This window comes from Antedon mediterranea, chromosome 2 (assembly GCF_964355755.1).
Source record: "Antedon mediterranea chromosome 2, ecAntMedi1.1, whole genome shotgun sequence".
In the NCBI taxonomy this organism is placed as follows: domain Eukaryota; kingdom Metazoa; phylum Echinodermata; class Crinoidea; order Comatulida; family Antedonidae; genus Antedon; species Antedon mediterranea.
In genome coordinates, this window is record NC_092671.1 from 5,001 (window position 1) to 27,140 (window position 22,140).

At 32.3% G+C, this 22,140-nt stretch overlaps 1 protein-coding gene across 1 annotated transcript; it reads right to left on the minus strand.

The window, feature by feature from the left end:
* Positions 1-5,797: 5,797 nt before the first annotated feature.
* LOC140039476 (alanyl-tRNA editing protein Aarsd1-A-like) lies at positions 5,798-17,731 on the minus strand. The gene is made up of 12 exons (XM_072085079.1): positions 17,581-17,731; positions 13,784-13,909; positions 13,244-13,261; positions 12,930-13,071; positions 11,397-11,454; positions 9,539-9,695; positions 9,230-9,346; positions 8,846-8,976; positions 8,601-8,667; positions 8,203-8,349; positions 7,810-7,904; positions 5,798-6,268 (listed from the first exon to the last, which is right to left on the minus strand). The coding sequence occupies exons 1-12, from the start codon at positions 17,617-17,619 to the stop codon at positions 6,136-6,138; spliced, it is 1,230 nt and encodes a 409-aa protein (XP_071941180.1). The 5' UTR covers positions 17,620-17,731; the 3' UTR covers positions 5,798-6,135.
* Between the last annotated feature and the right edge of the window lie 4,409 nt (positions 17,732-22,140).

The window sequence follows — 22,140 nt, forward strand, 5'->3', positions numbered from 1 at the left end:
AACTATTATGATACTTCAAAATGACCCACTTTTTTCGAAATCTTTTTTTTTTTTTTTTTTGGAATCAGTCAAAGGGACAATACATCTTTAAGAAGAGTGATCATGCTGAAGTATTTGAAATTTTTTTTGTGATCATTGCCAATCAATTTTTGAGATAATTGTTACATTTGATTCTAAATGATCACCTAATAAGTGAAAACTGCCTCAATATAAGTTTATTTTTACGACATGTTTCGGGCATAGCCCATCATCAGGTGAAGAGAATTGTAACAAAGGATAACATAAGTCACAAAATTACATAATAAAACAAATCAGCCAAAAATGTTAACCAACAAAAGGCATAGTAATTTATTTTATTTATTTCATTGTTTAGGACCACAATGGAAATAAGTTTGCCGTCTCGGAACTTTTTTGTGTTTTTATCCTATTGATTTTATATCAGAAATAAATGTTAACTAACAAAAGGCATAGTTATAAAGGCACGCCTCCAAAATCTTTGGAGTACAAAGCAGAAATGGTTGCTTATAAAGCAGGAAATTTAAAACAAAGACAAAAGCTTCAAGTGTGAATAATTGTTAATATGTGAATGTCTCTGGCAAAATTAATGTTTTAAAAAAGATCTAAATTGTACATTTATGCCGGTAGCGGCAAAAGTGCCAAGCTTTACAATTATTCTTTCTTCTATAATTCTACGAGATGTCTCAGAACCATTACATACCTTAACACCAGAAATTGTACAATCCGAAAGGGAATGCTTATTATTACAAAAATGGGTGGCTACAGGTTACCCGGGAGTTTTTAGTTTAATAGACCTTAAATGTTCTACAAACCTATCACCTAACCTGCGTTTAGTTTCACCAATATATAGCATATTACATTTAGTACATGAAATACAATAAACTAGATTTCTAGTGGTGCAAGTAATATGATCTGTGATAACATAATTACCAGAAGGTCATTGTTTCGGAGTCTCCAAACAAACGTAGGCCCCAACTATAATAAACTGAATTGACTGGTCGACAAACACATAAATTAAAGGGTTTGGTGTCGCCGAAGCTTCCACATTTGTTATATTGTCTACACCCAGCACGAAGCTCAATTGTCAACTCACTCGCACAACAACCTGCGCAATGTTTATTTATAGCTAATTTGCATAAAGGTGTAACAAAGAACAATACAGTATGCTCTACTGGACACTGATGTATTCACCTTCTGAACAAACATACTATTTTGTTTGAACATGAAACATAATTACATGTGGAACATCTACTTCTATTACATTAGCTTTGTTTTGTAATTTAGATTTAACTAAAGTGTCTTTAATACTTTGATCTCGTCTGTACGCTATATAATGTATAAGGTACAGTATGTATAATGGCGGACTTAAGGTTGTTTTTTCAAATGTATTTTGTTCACACTGGACAGTTGCTAGCATACAATCTAATGTTGAACTTGTGGTAGTCATCTTACGGAAAATAGTAATACAGTTTACTATTTGTCCAACCAAACATTCTGAAATAGTCTACTTTACTTAATCAACCAATTGCTAGACTAGACAAAAGTAAGTTAAAGGATGAAATAAACTGAACGTAAGTTTTAAACAGCTTCTACAATCAAATAAAATTAAAATAAGAAGTCGATTGTAAAAAATGAGTGCTACTAGAGCGAAATCTAAACAAATATCTGAAACTACTGAGGCAACGCCTATGCCACGCCAGCTTAAAGTTCCCGCGACTACCGACTTGAGGACTGACACGTCATCTTCTGAAATTAAGGCCCTGCGAAAAGATCTAAAAGAGATGTTTGTTGATATTAATAAAAAAAATCGAAGATGAAATATCGTCGATCAAATCCAATCAACAAGTACTAATTGAAAGAATAACAAAAGTGGAAGAAACACAACGTATTATGGACCAGTCATTGGAATATTACACAACATCCACTACGGAAACTCAAGCGAGTGTAAGTAGATTAAATACACGTATTGACAACATTGAAACAGAACTGAAGGAGAAAAATAAGCAAAGAAGGGGATATTCATAGAATGGAAAGATATTCAAGAGGATTTAATTTACGATTTGGAGGAATAAATGAAGATGAGAACGAAAATACACTAGATAAACTAAATACACTTATAAGCGATAAACTACACTTGAAGGATATTAACATTGAAAACGCCCATAGAACCGGTAAACAGACCAGAGGAGACCAAAAACCTAGGCAAATAATTGCTAAATTTATCTATAGGCCAGAACGAAACGAGGTTCTTAAGAAGGTAAAGTCACTGAAAAATATAGATTTTTATGCAATGGAGGACCTTACAGCAGCAGATGCCAAGAAGAAACGTGAGTACCGAGACATAATGTTGAAAGCATACAATGAAGGAAGACATCCTGTATTTAGAAATGGATCATTATATATAGATGGGAGACTATACCGTGAACCTACAAAGTGACCAGACCACACTCTGTTAGTAAGAAACACACTTATTTAACATGAGATGGTATTTATGTAATTTGGACAAAATACTATCCATGTCATGTTATTATACACAGCCCCACATTGCTGTGAACTGTTGCATACAGTGCATTCATATAAGTTGGGGTTGTTTATAAAATTGTATATTTTGTATTACTACATTCATTAATAAGGGGTCACGGTAAAATAAATAAAATACTTTATGACGGGTAGCTAATGTACAGATATAGCAAATAAGGTTATATTTATTATAAAATATTTCTTTTGTCATTAGGCCCTATAATTAACTGATATTTATTTATATTAACGAAATTATATGTTTTCAATTCTAAATATTGATCATTTTAATTACGAAGACGAAAATACAACCGCATTTAACTATAAGGAAAACTATTACTTTAGTATTGATACATTTAAATCCACGTTCAGTCAAACGTCAACTAATAGTTTTTCTATGTTTGCATTAAATTGTAGAAGTATTGTTAACAAATTTGAAGAATTTAAAAATTATGTACCCTCTCTCGATTTTGAATTTAATGTACTAGGACTTACTGAAACTTGGCTTTCAAGCAAACATCACCTTGGTTTATATACACTTCCAAACTATACACCTATCTTTAAAAACAGAGAAACCCAGACAGGGGGGTGTGTAGCATTGTACATACACTCAAATATATCATATCAAATAAGAAATGACTTGTCTGCTATGATAAACGAGGGAGAGTGCATTATAATTGAATTAAAAAATAATGATAAATCAATTATATGTGGAATAATCTACAGGCCTCCTAAAGCCCATATTCCAACATTTAATAATCAACTTAGTGAATTAATGCACATGATAAACAATGAAAATAAAAAGGCATACCTAATGGGTGACTTTAACCTAGATCTACAAAAATATAACTGTGACAATAATGTTCAAACTCACGTAGACAACATGCTAACAGAATCTTTCATTCCACTAGTCAATAAACCCACTCGAATCACAAAAGATACCGCAACAGTAATTGACAATATTTATACAAATTATCAGGAATTCCAAAATATTAACACAGGGATATTAGTTAACGACATATCTGACCACTTTGCAGTTTTCTGCATGGATGATTCAGAAAATTATTCATTACCACGATCAGAAAAATTTATAATAAAAAGAAGCTATACTGATCAACAAAAACGGCAATTTAGACTTGAATTACAGGGCTATGATTGGCAATATGTAACTAACATTGAAAATGCAAATGAATCATATAAACGTTTCTCAGATTCTTTAAAAACAATGATAGATAAGCATTTCCCACTAAAAAGAGTTAGGTTAAAAGTAAATACAATTAAATCCCCGTGGATAACATATGGAATTCAAAAATCTCTTTGTACCAAAAATAAATTATACATCAAATATAAACAGAAACCAACAGATATAAATAAATCTAAATATAAGAAATACAAAAATAAGTTAACATCAATAATAAGAGAAAGAAAAACTACTTATTACAAAAATGAATTTGAAAAGCACAAGAGTAATATAAAGAAAACATGGGGTGTCATAAACTCATTATTAGGTAGGAAGAAACATCAAGACATGCCTCAAAAAATGAAAATCAACTCCCATCAACTTAATGACCCAACATCCATAGCCAATGCGTTTAACACATACTTTATAAATATAGGTGACCAAATGACAGGTGATGATAACCGTAATAGTAACACCGAATATAAAATACAACATGACATTTTGAATTCAATGTTTTTTAGAGCTGTATCCGAGTCCGATATCATTAAATACATTAATGACTTAAATGTAAATAAGTCAAGTGGTTGTGATGACATTGGTACCTTTTATATAAACTCGGATATACTGGCTAAACCGTTATCTCATATAATCAATGTATCCCTTCAATCGGGTGTATTTCCTTGTCAACTAAAAATTGCTAAAACAATTCCTGTGTATAAAAAAGGAGCAAGGGAGAACATAGAAAATTATAGACCGATATCGATATTACCATGTATATCTAAGGTGTTTGAAAGGGTCGTATATGACCAAACAATCGCTTTTTTGTGTAAATATGAAATGTTACATGAATCTCAATATGGATTCAGGGCAGGTCATTCAACTAACCACGCCCTCCTACAAGTCCTTGATAAAATAACAACAGCCGTTGACAACAAGCAATTTATGATTGGCGTATTTTTGGATTTATCCAAGGCGTTCGATTCAATAGATCATGAATTATTGCTCACAAAATTGCCCCATTATGGAATAAGAGGCGTGGTTCTTGATTGGTACCGTAGCTACCTTAGAGAAAGACAACAATTCGTACAAATTGGGAAGTGTCAGTCTGTAACCAAAATAATAAAACAAGGCGTTCCACAAGGGTCAATCCTTGGACCCCTGCTGTTTTTGATATTCATAAATGACATGTTTTCTGTAAGTAATGTCGTTGATTTAATAATGTTTGCAGATGATACGAATATGTTTTTACAACACAATGATATCGTCACTGCCTTTACAATAATGACAAATGAACTAAATAAAATAAAATTGAGAAATGGTGTAAAACTAATAGATTAAATATTAATACAACCAAGACTACGTATATGTTATTTAGTGGAAAGAATACCAACATTGACACATCCCAATTTTTACTTTCAATAAATAGAGTTTCAATAGATAGAGTACCATATACTAAATTTCTCGGTGTCATCATTGATGAGAAACTGAACTTTAGACACCATACAAATGCAGTTTCTTGTAAAGCATCCTCAATAATTGGTGCCATGTGTCATATAAAAAATTTAGTATCTACTCAAAAGTGTTACTTACCATATGCAAGACACTTATATTACCAGTGTTGACATATGGTGTTATTGTATGGGGTGCGGGAAACAAAGACAATTTGGATCGCCTTCTTTTGCTTCAGAAAAGAGCTCTTAGGATTATTTGTAAGGTAGACTTTCATCATCCCTCTTCTCAGCTCTTTGTGAAAACGGGCACATTTAATATATTTGATTTATATAAAAACAGTGTTTTAAATTTTATGTTTAAATACCAAAAAGGACAACTTCCAAAATGTTTTAATTCTTTATTCAGTTTATTTGATAATTATCATACATATAACACTCGAAATAAAGACAATTATTGTATAAAATTAAAATCAACTAATATCGGTCAGCAAAGTATAGCATATACAGGACCTAAGCTATGGAATCAACTTATAAGAAATATAAGAGAGAGATGAAAATATATCAATATTTAAAAAACTATTACTAAATAAATGCATTAATAGTTATAAAGAAACAATATATCTTTGCGAAAACAACATTTGTAAAATATGTCTAACATTAACTGAATTAATTACATTTTCGTATATATTCGGAGACTGTGAAGTATATATATATATATATATTATATTATAGTACGTTGTATTTTCGTTCATTTATTTACTACATGAAAACATTTTTGTAATATATTTGTAAATTTATATTTTAAGTTAGGGTGCCACAGATTAAAAGCTTTGCTTGCTTGTGGTTACCCTGTTTTTCACACTTTATTGTACTTAATTTTATATTTATATTTTTATGAATGTTGTGTGAAAAATAAAAGAATCAATCAGAAATCAATCAAAAGTTACATAAAATCAAAGCTTAAAATTATTATATTAACTGATGATCTTTTAAGTATTTTTTAAGGACTTGTTCAGCTTCAATTTTGCCAGCCATTTTATTTGCTTTTCCTTGAAACAGTCCATTTTTTAACACACCTTTGCCATCCAGCAGTTCAGATATCCTGTTTGGATAAAAGTACAGTATTCATATACAGAATAAAAGGGTTTACTACTTAGAAACTGACTGAACAACATGTTTAACAAAAGTTTTAAAACAGTTAAGTACAAGAAAAATCAAGAAAACACTTCCAATGAAATGTACTAATAAATAGGTATGGCAATAAAGAATCACTAAAGCACACTACATTTAAATAACTAGATGGTACGCTCGCTTCGCTCGCGTACCATCTAGTTCGTGCCCACAGATGGTTCTCGAATACATAGTAATTTCAGCGTAAAAAAAATGGCGATTTTAAATGTACGTACGGCAGGACTATAAAACATTGTCGTTTACAGAAACAAATAGACACAATGATTTATGTAGTCAACCACAATTAGCACCTAGAAACTTGTCACAAAATGAGTTCAAATTTGTTATTTGTACTCATTTAAACAAACCCAATTTTGTATCTATTAGAGTTTAGGGTTTTGTATCTAACATTAGAGTTGAGCGGTGGGGATGAGGATAGGTACAAAAAGGAAAATTTTTTTAATATATTCTTTATAATAAATTATTCTTTATATTTCTTTATTATCCACTCAGTAACGAAATATTTTTTTATAGGCCTATAAATAATATACCACTAAATAGAGTAAAACATTTCCGATTTAATACTTTATTAAAACTGTCACTGTCTCATGGTCGATTGAAATAGTAAAGTACCTTTAAAGACCACTAATACGTTTATATTTTTGTAATTATTAATTAATACAAATGTTGAGAAACAACTGACAGTATTAAAGTATTATATTATTATGTGTTTATAATCTAAAAGTAGGGGCTACCCACACTCACAGTGATAAAGTTTATTAGTATATTTGTTTATATTATATCTAACAGTACCAACACACTTTTGATTCAAATGGCGATCAAACGTGGTTAATACCTATTTGCAGTATTGTATAGCATTACAATACTATTTCTGTTTATTCTCCAAGGGTCTATAAATTTACCTACTTGTGTTAAACCATGGAGGTATGCAAGTATGGTTAAACCAAATAATTTGGAATGTTCCATTCATTGCAAATCAATACATTTGTATAAACGTATATTAAATCTATCAAAATAGTATTTTTTAAAGAAAATCGGCCTGTCTTCAACATTATGATGCTGTACTCGAGCTGTTCAACCGGTTTTCAGCCATTAAAAACAATTATCGTAGGAGGAGATAGGAAAATGCGAAGCATCTTCGTATTATTGTATGCGGGTATTTTTCACGATGGACATGCATTAGACAGTGTATACCACGATCGGAAAACACCCCTATTTGGGGCAAATCGTTGAACCTAAATTCGTTTTAATTGTCAATAACTAATTATCTGACTCAATTTAATTAGTAAACAGGGTTACATCAGGTGGTTAAAATCAGTACCGAAAGTACGAACCAACTTTATTATACCATCGAGTAAACATTCTAGAAGTAACGCGCGATTTACCGAATTTTGCCCTTACGTAAATTTATATATAGATACAATACTGTGTTGCCATTATAATTATTCTTACTTTGGTGCTAGAACTTCTATGGCTGCTGGTGGTGCTGTTAAAAGATAAACCCCAGAAAGTTTCTCGTCGCCTCCAGTCAGAAACATCGACTGTGCCTAAGAAATAAACATGTGTTAGGATTAGGATAATACGTAAAACAGTATTTTCATTGTGCCTAAGAAATAAACATAACAAAACATAAGATGATAGTGTGATGACCTAAAATCAAACACACAGATTTCTGTTAATTTTAGTTTTGACAACATAAGATGATAGTGTGATGACCTAAGATCAAACACACATATTTCTCAACAAAATGTCACACACTCTTGTTCAAGTTTTAAGAATTTTACACAGCAGGTGACAATTTGTTTGTCTTGTTGTCAGATAGACGTTTACACTACAGTTACTAACCTTATCTCCAATTGCCTTTGCTACCATGTAAAGAAACTCCATATTTGCTTCTTTTTCATATTTTACAAAGACTGGTTCTCTTTCTTTTCTCTGTAAATAAATCTCTGCTTGCATATTTGCAGCTAGTTTTAGTAATCTTGAGGATGTCTATAAATAATAAATTAAAAAAATGTTTTTATTATTATATTATATTACAAACATATAAATTTAAACTGTAATTGTAATTTCTTTATTAGGTCTTATTTTGCCAAATTAAAGTTTTTTTTTAAATGTTAATAAATGCACTAATAAATGTAAAGTTTGCTTAAGTACTTGTGAACTATTTAATTACAATTTGAGCTCTATAAATAATATATCAGTAACTCTTTCCTGGTAATACAGGTTTTCCATGAACCAACCTTATTCATATCCTTTACATTTTTCTTAAGTTTTTCTACAGCACAGATCTGCTCCTCATGAGTACACCTTTCAAAGAGAATAATCAAGTACTTTTAGCATAATGACATTTTTTTAAATACAAGAAATGTCATGGCTATAAATAATTTATAATCTCTAATACTTACTTAACATGACAGGGTATTACAAAAAAGACATTATACTGTAAAATTTATTTATTCTACAAGGACACCTGCAACTTACTTACTTAAGTAGGTTTGTGACTGCCTTTTCTGTCTGATATGATGTTCCAAGGTATTTTAAAAGACGATCACCGGCAACAAATACAATATTTGACTTTCCCTTTTTAGCTTTTGTTAATCCTAATAACTTGATCGACTAAAACAAAGTATAAAATTAAATGTGTTTTACTATGCTATTTGCGATGATTTTTTAACAAGGTTATAGGAAATCTGTGTGTTTCTCAATAGTACATAAATTGTTCACTGCAATGAGAAAAGTACAGTAATACTATTTTTATTTCTGCCATGTGGCTTTGCTGGAAGCTTTTATGAGCACATAGCCTTACAAATACAGTTCCTTCCCAAAAATGACAACAGTATTACTTCGATATACAGTTGACATACAGTACCTGAAGGTGGCTTAGATTTGAGACATGAGTTCCACAACACATATTAGAGTCAATGCCCTCAATCTCAACAACTCTTACAGGTCCAACATGATCAGCTGGAAGACCCCGTGTCCGTATCTAACAAGAAAGCACTACCATTTATTTTAGGAAGATATTCATACTACAGTATTATAACCAACCAAAACTCTCTAGTTGCTATTAAAACAAATCTATTTTTAATCTATGAAGAGCCAACATTCCCCACTATGACAATTAAAAAACATTCTAATAGCATACCAACAACAACAGCTAGAAAGAAAAGTGTCTTACCTTTTTCATTTCATCTGTTTCCGGCTCCAGAACGTGCACATTAACAGGAATTGAATTTCTAATCTGTTCATTAACAACAGATTCAATATGAAATAGTTCATCATCAGTTACTTTAGGAGTATTCAATTCAATTGTAGACACTTTCTCTCCTAAGTTCCTTCAAAATAATTAAAAATACTGTATGTAAATAAATAAATAAATAAAGCTACGCAAACACATGTCTGACACAATTTGGGACTTTCTTCCTCATTCTCATCTCTAAATAATATTCGCCAAATAAATAACATTTTAAAAATGTGTAACTTTTTATTAAATTTTTACTTTTATTATATTAACTTAACATTTTATAATTCTAAGAGTTTTAATATTGTTTTCAATTTGTACATTATTGTGATGATGTAATCCAATCCTTCTTTTGTTAATTGCCCCATGAGGGATGGATAAACAATATACTGTTATAAAAAAATACAAAATGAAATATTGATACTATCTTTACAGTAGTTACATATTCAAAATATACAAGACATTATATTAAAACATTTTATAATGACTCTAAATGTGAATAATATAAGACCAATTGAGTCCAGTGGCCAAGTTATAACGGAGGATAGCCATAAATGGCACATGTTGAAGGTAATATGTGCATATTTGCCTTTTTTCCTAATTGTTGGAAATCATTGTAAATGCAATATGTGTTATATTTTTTTTATACCCAAATAAAATAAATAAATCTAAAAGTCTTTCCAGAAGGCTATGTGTGCCTATCTGGCTTGTGCCAGATGTAGAGGTCCAACCATTCTCTATCGTGGATATGAATATATTTTGTTACTACTAATCAGGACGTGCGTTTTTCATCGCTCTTTATTAAAAATGGTTCTTACCATAATTATAATACAAGATCTAAAGACAAAATGAGACTCAGAAAATGTAATCGTACTTCTACTAGTTTTACTGTGTCATGTGTGGGACCCAAATTGTGGAATGACTTGAATTACGAACTACAAAGTACCAAATCAATATATATATTTAAATCATTGTTTAAAGAACATTTATTATCATTTTACAAATTTTAAAAATAATACTTGTTGCAGGATTTAGCTTTTTTTATTATTTATGTTTTAGTTTTTTAGGCTAGTTAGGGACATAGGGGGACACAACTAATCAAGCTCTTTTGAGTTTTTATGTGTTTCCTTTTCATCTTTTTTATGTTCTCATATATTGTTGTTGTATATTTTCATGATTGAGGTCGAGGATGAATAAAGAATATTTGAATTTGAATTTGAATTTGAAAGATGTTGTATGTATGCGACACTGACAAGCTATTACCTTGTTTGCTAAAAATTTATTATATATTCTTGTCCTTTGATTGGACAATTGTGGGTCACATGGCATTTGATTAAACAGACTATTAAACGATGTAATACCTTTTTTTCAGCTTTTTTGTATGAAAACAAATTTTCATGCACATACAAAAAAAATTCTGAAGGGCAACTGAATGGCGCTGCTTTTGTATGATTTTGATTTAATTAATGGGAACAACTCTACAAGACGTGGAATCGTTGGAAAAAAAGCATTAGCCTAGATCAGTTTATGGGTGGCCTGCCGATTTTATTGCACTCATTATTGTATTCATTTTATTGTATAATAATATAGAACACACCAATCAATTATGTTCACTGAAATAAAAACGTATGTCCTGTTTTATCCTGGTACTGTAATTGCTAAATCTTTCAAGCATTTGGGAATGTATCATATATCATTTTTTTTACAGTAAAAAAATGCTCTCCGGTAAGTTACTATTATAGAGGAACAACAAAATAATTGTATTACTCAACCAAAAATAATCCTGATGACTTACCATGATGTTGTAGGCCAAGAATACAAACGCTCTGCTATAGCAGTCACTAGATGCTGGCCTATAAATATAACAAAAAAGTGCTGATGTCGTACCCTCTTTAAATTTTTTTAAATACAGTAAATAAGTTTCATGTAAACCGGCCATGGTGAGTTTCAATTGATTTATTTCTTCTTTTATAGTAAACACTGTTTTACATATTTAGATTATTGCTGTTCAGTTTTTGAAGGCCTTCAGGTGCATATTTTAGGCAGCTTGAAACATCCAAAAATATGCGAGAAGGATTGCCTTGTTCTTGTAGGATTTGAGGATTGTCCTAATTCCTCTATGCTGTTTAATTTATGCCCTACCTAGGAGGGTGTGTTGAAGATTTGAGGATTGTCCTTCCTCTATGCCGTTTAATTTATGCCCTCTGGCAGTCAGGGGGAGGTTGTGTGAAAGATTTGATGATTGTCCTTCCTCTATGCCGTTTAATTTATGCCCTCTGGCAGTCAGGAGGAGGGTGTGTGGAAGATTTGAGGATTTTCCTTCTTCTATACCATTTAATTTATGCCCTCTGGCAGTCAGGAGGAGGGTGTGTGGAAGATTTGAGGATTGTCCTTCCTCTACGCCGTTTAATTTATGCCCTCTGGCAGTCAGGAGGAGGGTGTGTGGAAGATTTGAGGATTGTCCTTCCTCTATGCCGTTTAATTTATGCCCTCTGGCAGTCAGGAGGAGGGTGTGTGGAAGATTTGAGGATTGTCCTTCCTCTATGCCGTTTAATTTATGCCCTCTGGCAGTCAGGAGGAGGGTGTGTGGAAGATTTGAGGATTGTCCTTCCTCTACGCCGTTTAATTTATGCCCTCTGGCAGTCAGGAGGAGGGTGTGTGGAAGATTTGAGGATTGTCCTTCCTCTACGCCGTTTAATTTATGCCCTCTGGCAGTCAGGAGGAGGGCATCTAGAGTTTGGTATGTTTTTGTTTTTATTGGGGGGGATTCCCAGCCTTATTTGATATTTCATTTAAACTGAATTCCCACCATAACGACATTCATGGTTTCGGTTCATACATCTTTATTCCAGAACTCAATGAATGTCAAGGCTGCCAGCTCTGGTAGTCCCTTCCTCTGGATACCGACTCCTAATCACAATTTATTCGTTTTAAAACTACACTTTACAAACATTTGTTGATGATTAGTTGAATGATCTGTAAACTTGTTTTGTGAATTTCTCTTTTTAAATTTTAATATATTTCATAATATACTTTTATAATATATAGTCAATGCATACCATTTGTTAATTATCCATGTAATGGGATTTACCACAGAGGGTGAATTTGTATTTTATAATAATTAATATACCTAAAAGTCCAGACATTATTTTTTTAAATATCTACAATTCATTTTATGTTCATTTAAAACATTTACTAAATCAGGCAAAGAAAACCATGTCCAAAAATTAGTACTGGTATATTATTTTCCTTCATGCGACTTGTTTGACCATCTTTAATAATTTAATTTAGGTTAATACAATCATTTCCTTAATGTATTTTGTTGTACCTGAATGCTGCTGCATGTGATCAAATCGTCTTTGCCAGTCTACTTCAACCTCCACTGTTTGCCCAGCTATCTGCTTATCTGTTACAAAATGAATTGCCTTAGAACCATTCCGCCATACTTTAAATACTCTAGCTCCATTAATCTGAACTTAATAGTTAATAGGAAAAGTTTTAAAAATATGTTTAAAAACTAAAGTACAAAATACCCCAATTGTACCAATAATTTTTTTAAAGCAAATAAATAAAGAAACGTTTCGAAGCTAGCCAAAAAGCTGTATTGTCTGTGCATAATTTCAATTTTCACAAAAAGGATACTTTTCCTATGTCACTTGGCTGTTAAAAAAATAAGGATCAAACATATTAAATACTTTGAAACCAATATTGTTCTTGAATTATAATAGAGACATTACACAGGACCGCTAATAATAGTAACTATTATAACATTTGATTGGTTATTTACGTATTACATATCATTTGGAATTAGCCCTACCTATTATGAAAAAGTGATATCTAATGGTGATTTAATGCACTCTAAAGCATGTTAAGCTTAGCCCTACCTATTATGAAAAAGTGATATCTAATGGTGATTTAATGCACAGCTCTAAAGCATGTTAAGCTTTCTGTGAACATTTTCAGATTTTTTGTCATTTATATACCATAATACTGTAGCATATGCATCATTCAGTAAATGTAATGCTATAGATTACTTTCGATGATCCTCTCTGTTTTGAACCTGGTCCAATCAATCCAAACTCTCTCCAAACGATAATTTTAGAGACAGTTGTTGACTTCTGGTGGTAAACTGTAATAACACAGTCAGTGCAGTGTTTTTTCAAACCAATTGTGTATAATTACCTGACCTCCACCTTCAGGAAACAATATTGTATCTTCTAGGACAACTTCAAAGCCATCTAACAATTTTTTGTCTTTCTTATCTATCTGGAAATTTGCAGGAGTGCAGCTGACAATAGCAGTATTACACTGTAAGTGAACAAAGTGATACATTTGCATACAGTACATCATAAGGGAAGGAGTGGCCAAGCGGTTAAAACAGTGGAACCGTAATACCTTGCCATATTAACATCGGCAAAACTTGAGCCTCACTCGCTCCATGGTTCAGGCGGTAGAACAGGTCTTCTGGGACTATAAAACGTAGGTCCAGTGTACACATCTGACTCATGTGCACTTTAAAGAACCTAGTACATCTTTTGAGAAGAGTAGGGGGTTACCCAGTAAACTAGTATACACACAGCCACTCATGAAGAGGGCCCTTGATTGTCAGCTAAGTTGTTTAGGATCACCCTCTATAAGTAAACAAAAGAGGGAATTTTTGTTTGATTTGAGGTTCAGTGTATTTAAGAGTTAGTACAGTAGGTTGCTCTGATAGACCAGGAAACTTGGCGACATTGCGAAGCATTTTGCAATGGGTTTGCGAAAGGATTGCCGTGCGAAGGTAGAACTTTGTAAAGGGCAACTGTTCTTTGCTAAAATCAGGATTACAAAACATGTAGTTTGTCCTATAGAGGAGCACTAGAATGGAATAATCAATCTTGATTCTGATACAACCCAAACTGCTATAAAACTAGATTAAACAATAAGTAGAACTGCAGTATGTTAAAAAGAAGATGGATTGTAGCCTACAGTTTGTATGATCTTTATCCCTCACATTGAGGATCTTTCTTTCTGCCATTCTTGGTTTTCTCTAAAACTTGGACAAAACTTGGACCCTATACATGTATGTGAATTTGTGCAGTAAACCAAGATTTTAGGAAATTCTATATGATTATACATAAATTCAGAACCAAATCTATCATAGCTCCTCGGATGACTCAACTTGTTTCAACTTATTATGGAAGCTGATAAGTTTTAGATATGAATTAAATGTGTAACCATCGAATGTAGTGGCCTCATCGTATGGCCACTCAAATTTTAAAAACAAGATTTTTTGCTCTTTCGCCACGTCATTAAATAGAGTGAATCTCTCTTTTGTGCCCGATGGACTCTCAAACCTTTAATAACATGTTTTTGCGTTAACGCCCGGGGTTAACTAGTATGTTTAAACATATTTTTTTTCCAATTTCTCAGACTCCAGGGACACTGAAGCTGCGGTGTATTGATGTAGCCCTGAGGTGAACGATCGGGAAGAATCGATCGGATTCATACTAAATTCATAAAGTTTCTTGGCCCAGCAGCCGGTTCGATTAACATCAGAAAAATTCTTTCCAAGTACTAGACGCACACGAACCAACATGACTTTTCTTTTTAAATGCCTAAATTCAAAGTTTTTGAATGACGTCGGAGTTGCGCAACATGACTTATGCGCGATTTTAAGATTTTTTATGATTGATCATAGACTAAAAACCAAGCATAATTTTGTTTTTGACACTTTGTGGAAATTGAAGTCACATCAAGGGCAAACTTTTTGTGGATAAAAAATGCGCAAAATTAATTTCTAATCACGCTGATCATGACATTTTGAGCATTTCAAAAATTCCCACACGCACGAACAATTTTACACGCGCAGTGTGCACGTACAGCTAAAAACATTTTTTTTTTGCGTGAATTATATTTGGGTAAACTTTTTTGGAATTACATATTCTGGAAGTTGACGAGTTGTAGATATCGGATCATGAATCAATATGGCTAACCGGACATTGTGACGTCATCATATGGCCACACGAATGTAAAATATAGGATTTTTGTCTCTTTTGTTATTGCTCATCATATTCAATGGAGCGCATCACGCCTATCTGTATTCCTTTTTTTACGAGATTTTAATATTGTCTAGGTCAATCAACTATCTTACACATGAGTTAGTTAAATATTTTAATTTTTATGACGTCATCATGCCTAAAAATTTTAATTAAGTGGGTCATTAATTTCATCTTGACAGTAAATTTTAATCTTTTATATATAGCTCGTAAGAATAAAATGTGATAATCACAATTAAATACGTTTTCTGGAAGCTATTGGATTGTAGATACAAATTCATGTAAACATTTTGCCAATCAGATGTTGTGACGTCATCATATGGCCAGTTGAATAAAAAACGTGGTATTTTTACCTTTTGCGTCATAGTTCACATTTAAACGAGCGCACATCTATATTTTACATATTCAAATTTTTTCTACATGTTAATATGTTGTTCCTGAGATAATTTATTTATAACGGCATATTATTCTATTAGTATTATCCTAAAACCATGCTCACGTAAGAGTGGCGGATATCGAACGTAAAAATCATCGTCATACATCATCTTCCTTTATTGCATAAACCTCATTGAGCTGGTATCCACTTGCAGGTAACTAGTTTCGTAATTTACTGCAATTAAAAAATACGCAATAGGCGCGTCTACTTGTTTAATATTAAATTATTTCAACATTATTAAAACTTTAAACAATGGCATGCTAATCTTTTCAAAAACTTAAACAATATTCAATAACACTTTTAAAAACGATTTTCTAAATGAACACATTACAATTATTCATTGACACCCAAGATAAATGAAAACACAAATTATTTATAAACTAGAAAGACACTCCGAGAGTGCATACCTCCGCCTACTGTAAAATTCTCCTACATAAGATTTCTCCGTTAAAATAGATACATATATATATATTTGTGTGTGTCTTAATGCTGTTTCTGATTTAGGCTAATTTAAATACAAGCATGTGTATGCGAGTTTGGTGTAATGGTTATGTAACAAGCCTTTCAACAACAATAGCTTCAGTTGACTAACAATAGAACAGCAACGCGAAAATCAAACAAGTGAATTTGAAAAGAAATAGGTTTTTTTAAACTACTCGCATAAAAAAACGTGCACATTAAATAAAATTATGTTTTAAAATTACAAATCAGAAATTATAACTCTTGCTTCTTGTACAAAAATGAAGTTTTTTGGACAAGTAGTTTTCGAGAAAATGCAATTGCAGTTTACTTGGTACTTTAAGACTGCTCGCCGGCTTTTGAGAAAAATTTTGTCCTATCTTTTAACACTAGCAGGTCTGAAAAGTATACTAAAAAGTGGTCCAGAATTGAGACCGTGGTCCGAAATGGTCCCAAAATTTAATGGAATGGTCCTTGACCACATATCTATCTGTACATTCATTGTGGTAAAGACCTTGTAATTACTTTTTGAGTAATCCTGCTAACAAACAAACAAACAGACAAACATACGCGATCGATTACATACCTCCTTGGCGGAGGTAAATAATGAGACATTAAATATTTATATTTACTGTACTAAAAAAATAATAACGATCGAGATAAAAAAATTGTTTATAGGCCTATATTAGAAATTCTATATTCAAAATTAACTAAAAACATAATTAGCGTTTTCATTAAAAATGTATCTAGTGCGTCCCATGCAAAATAGCGTGACCGATTTCAAACGCGACCGATAGCTCTAGCGGCGCGCCATAAAAAATACCGGAAGTTGATTTTATTGCGACCAATTTCAGACGCGACCGATTTCATCTGACACCCTAGTGGTTACTAGGCCTACTAGGTCTAGGCCTAGGCTAGTACTAGTCAAATCTCCAGGGACCTAGGTCTAGGCCCTAGGCCTAGCTAGCTAGGGCCTAGGCCTAGCCTAGGCTTTTAGTAGGCCTAAAACGAAAAGGATGAGTTGTCTTGTTGCTGTATTAACTTGCCTTTTTCAGATAACTTTGTTTTTGACAAAGAAATGACATTATTTTTCAAGAAAACCCCTTGTTGTTATGGTACTATCGTTTTAAACAAGGTATAGGCCTATACAAAGAATATATTAAACACAAGATTCTCCAGGAGGGGTGGCCAAGCGACGATGAAAACAAAATACTGTAATATGCCAGACAGAAAAGGTATATTTATTATTAGCGTCATTTCGACGATATCGAGAGCGTTCTCTACTTCTACGGAGCGCCATTTATGCCTTTATTTACTTCCGAAATAGAAATAGTACTACGGTAACGTAACTGGTTCAGTGGACCAAATTTAGCACCAGTGGAGCACAGTGATATAAAATAGAAATAAATCACTGAATTTTAATATATTTTCGTATGTTAATACACTGTGCTCAAGTGGACCCAATTTGGAGCCAGGAGAGCACAGTGATATGAAATAGAAATAAGTCACTGAATTTTAATATCTTTTCGTATGTTAATACACTGTGCTCAAGTGGACCCAATTTGGAGCCAGGGGAGCACAGTGATATAAAATAGAAATAAGTCACTGAATTTTAATATCTTTTCGTATGTTAATACACTGTGCTCAAGTGGACACAATTTGGATCCAGTGGAGCACAGTGATATAAAATAGAATAAGTCACTAATTTTAATATCGTTTCGTATGTTATTACATTGTGCTCATGTGAACCCAATTTGGCGTCAGTGGATCACAGTGATATAAAATAGAAATAAGTCACTGAATTTTAATATCTGTTCATATGTTAATACACACTATGCTCTAGTGGACACAATTTGGATCCAGTGGAGCACAGTGATATAAAATAGAATAAGTCACTAATTTTAATATCGTTTCGTATGTTATTACATTGTGCTCATGTGAACCCAATTTGGCGTCAGTGGATCACAGTGATATAAAATAGAAATAAGTCACTGAATTTTAATATCTTTTCGTATTTTAATACACTGTGCTCAAGTGGACCCAATTTGGTACCAGGGAAGCACATTGATATAAATAGAAATAAGTCACTGAATTTTAATATCTTTTCGTAGTTTTAATACACTCTGTGCTCAAGTGGACCCAATTTGGCACCAATGGGAGCATAGAGAAATAGTCACAAAAATACTTCTGGAATTCAAAAATATTTTAAACTTGGTATATGTTCAATATCGGTTACTCCACCGTAAACCAAAAGAAAAATTAGTTTCAAGCCATAATAATACACTGTTCTCCAGTGGATGCAATTTGGCGCCAGGGGAGCACAGGGAAATTGTCACATACAAAAACTTCTAGAAAAAATATTTCTCGAATTCAAAAATATTTCAAACTTGGTATATAATTTCAATATCGGTTACTCCATCCCTTAATGCAAAAGACAAATTAGTTTCAAGCCATATCAGTGATTATATTAACTTGCGTTTGTCTAAGATAAATACTTATGAAGGAACATACAATTCCAACACACTTTTTAAAACTTAAAAACTTTAAAAAAATAATATCAATTTGTTTTGAAAATATTTTCTATAAATAAATTTATTTTTATCGGTGTTGGACTAATATGCAAATCGACCTTGAGTTGGCTATATCCATAATTTCTGGTATTCTGAATGCGTTTAAAACCATTATAGGACCTCAAGTAAAATGTAGGTTTGGTAGAGTTTCCATTTTTCAGTATGAGAGAGTTGACTGTATTAATCTGGAACTTCAAATGTTTCTTTGATTACGTAATAATATATAACTAAAAAATGAAAAAATGACTTTTTTTTCTAGGTGCATCGACAGCCATCAGAATCAACAAAATTAGATGTTTTTGAACCAGAAGCCCCAACTCCAAATAATACACAAACATCAGTGAGTCTCGAGTTCTTTGTATTTAATGGTCATATTCCTGCGCCTCTGTGTTTTAATACCAACGAAAGTCTATCTGCACAACCAGAACAACAAACTCCCAAACTATCTTGTTGATAATTATACTATACAGTGATAAAGAAAATTGGACATTGTGTTAATTATAAATTTTGGGGGTTTTTTCAGTCTCCAAAAAAGTGAATTATCATAACAACTTATAAAGAAGCGAAAAATGATGCAGATTTTGTTGAAGATTTTCATTTACATCAGTAGTTGGACAAATAAGAACTTATATTTAAAGATAAACAGATAAAACAACAAGACTTGTCGATTTCACTGTCTTGTATGTTTTTATCCATGTTTTTATGAGCCCACCGAATGTAGACTTACAGACATCCAATGTGAATAGAAATATCCCGAGAAGATCCTCCAATTGGCAATCAGAATAATTCTGATTATAAAATCATGTGATTTAAAAACACATGCGATGTCTGCTGCTGCTTATTCAGAGTTTTGATATCAGTAATTGAGATTTAAAATATGTGACAGTCCCTTTAACTGTGGCAGAATAAAACATGTTGATAATCATAGGACAACTTTAACATTAAAGAGACAACGTCATGACAACTGAAATAACTTACATATTGGTTAATTTTACCATTACTGGTAAATTGTTTTATAACTGTAGAATCGTTGTACAGTAAATAAGGTGTATGTCATTGTGTTATGTTTGTTTGGATTTTTTCGTAGTCAGCACTGCAATGTTGCACATGTTTGGAAAAACAGCTTATGTGGTCATGGATTGAAACTATGATCCTGCCGATCTATGATTCTGAGTACAAATCCTATAAACAACCTCCGAAACATCTGTGTATGTTTTTTCTGTGAATTAATCATTTATCAATGCAACCAATTTAAATATTAAGATGTCGATTTGAAACATAATGGTGCTTTTTTTATTATAACAATACAAAGCTAAGAAAGTCGGGCTAAACTTCCTTTACTCTCGTCCAGTTGTCAAGATATAAAAAGCTTATTATCTGTAGCCTATACGAACAAAACATTGTACAAGTTATAATAGCCTATATTATTAACAACCATGAATCACAATTAAATAAAATTTGGTACTCATAAATTTCAGGGCATAAATCATCATATGGCTTCGTTACGTGTTTGGAAGAGAATTAATTTTATCTCATCGTAGTTTGGTATGCCGTATGAGTGTGCACATGTGCGCGCTGTGGGAAAGATGGTATTGTTAGTCATTCGCGATCAACACACAACACTGTTCAATTTTTATTTTGTTAATCTTTTACATTATAGGCCTAATTATAATTCTACCGTTACACATTATAGTGTATTTTTAAATATCCGTTTCATGCAAGATATTGTATTGTAGGCCTACTAATATTTATTATGTTGTGAATAAAAGTTTATGGTAGAATAAATAAATGAATATGTTTAAGCAGATCTTCGAAATTGAAGCATATGAGGTCGAGTTTTTTTAAAACCCAACCTAAAATTCGCATATGGATAGTTGAAATTTAACATTATAATTATCAAAGGGGATAATAGTAATTGTTTTCTAAATTATATAAATATTAAAATTAGTAAGTAGGCTTTTGTGTGCTAGCTCTGTTTGTATTTCAAATTTTGTTTTGTTGAATTACCGCACGGCCGCGTGCATTACATTGTACAAGTTATAATAGCCTATATTATGATACGATTGTTACATTTTATAACATGAAGTACTGTAAAAGAAACAAAAATAGTTTTTTTATTTTAGAAATTCTTTTCAAAATACAGGGTCTATTTTAAACAAGGCCATATAGATGGCTGCAGTCGCGTGCTTAGTGTACCGACCGACCGACCAACCTACCAACTGACCGAAATTACTGAACATGTTTAAACATGTTGAAATGTTTAAAAAACAGTTATATTTTTTTAATTTACACGTGCGTAGCCTGTCACTTTTGACGTGCTCGTATAACGTAATTTCGAGTTGAAAAGTAAGTCAAGAAAACAGAAATCGGGCAAAAAGAGTGCGCAATAACATTTAACGTGCAGTGCGCGCGCAAAAATCTGCGCACTTATGGCAACTTTGTAAACGCTTAAAATTGCCTGACACGTACTCTTATTTCATCGAAAATAAATTTTGAACATTTTAAGCGCGCGTACGCATGCGTTACATGCGCTATGCACGTAATTGTATTGCCATATGATGATTTATGCCCTGAAATTTATGAGTACCAAATTATATTTAATTGTGATTCATGGTTGTGAAGATATGATTACAAACGTGATTTCGTTAAATCGTGCGTAGACACCGCTTAATTTTCTATTGCTAAACATAACCACATCGATTCCTGGACATAAGGAATATACTGTGAAAAATTGACTTAGCTAGATTAAACTGATATCAAGATAAGGTCAGAAAGCGATAAAACGCATAGTGATACCGGACCGACAGACAGACCGACAGACCGACCGACCGACCGACATAGTGAACTATAGAGTCGCTTTCACGCGACTAAAAATCTGAGAAGGGCACTTAAAAAGGTAGAGTTTCGGTGTTCTCTGTAATAACTTTCCTGTTAATATGTTTCATTTTTACCTGCAACCACTGTAAAATTAGGGTGACACATTGTTGTGTTTACACCGTTTTTTTTCATCATGTCTTTCTTTTATCAATCTCGTCT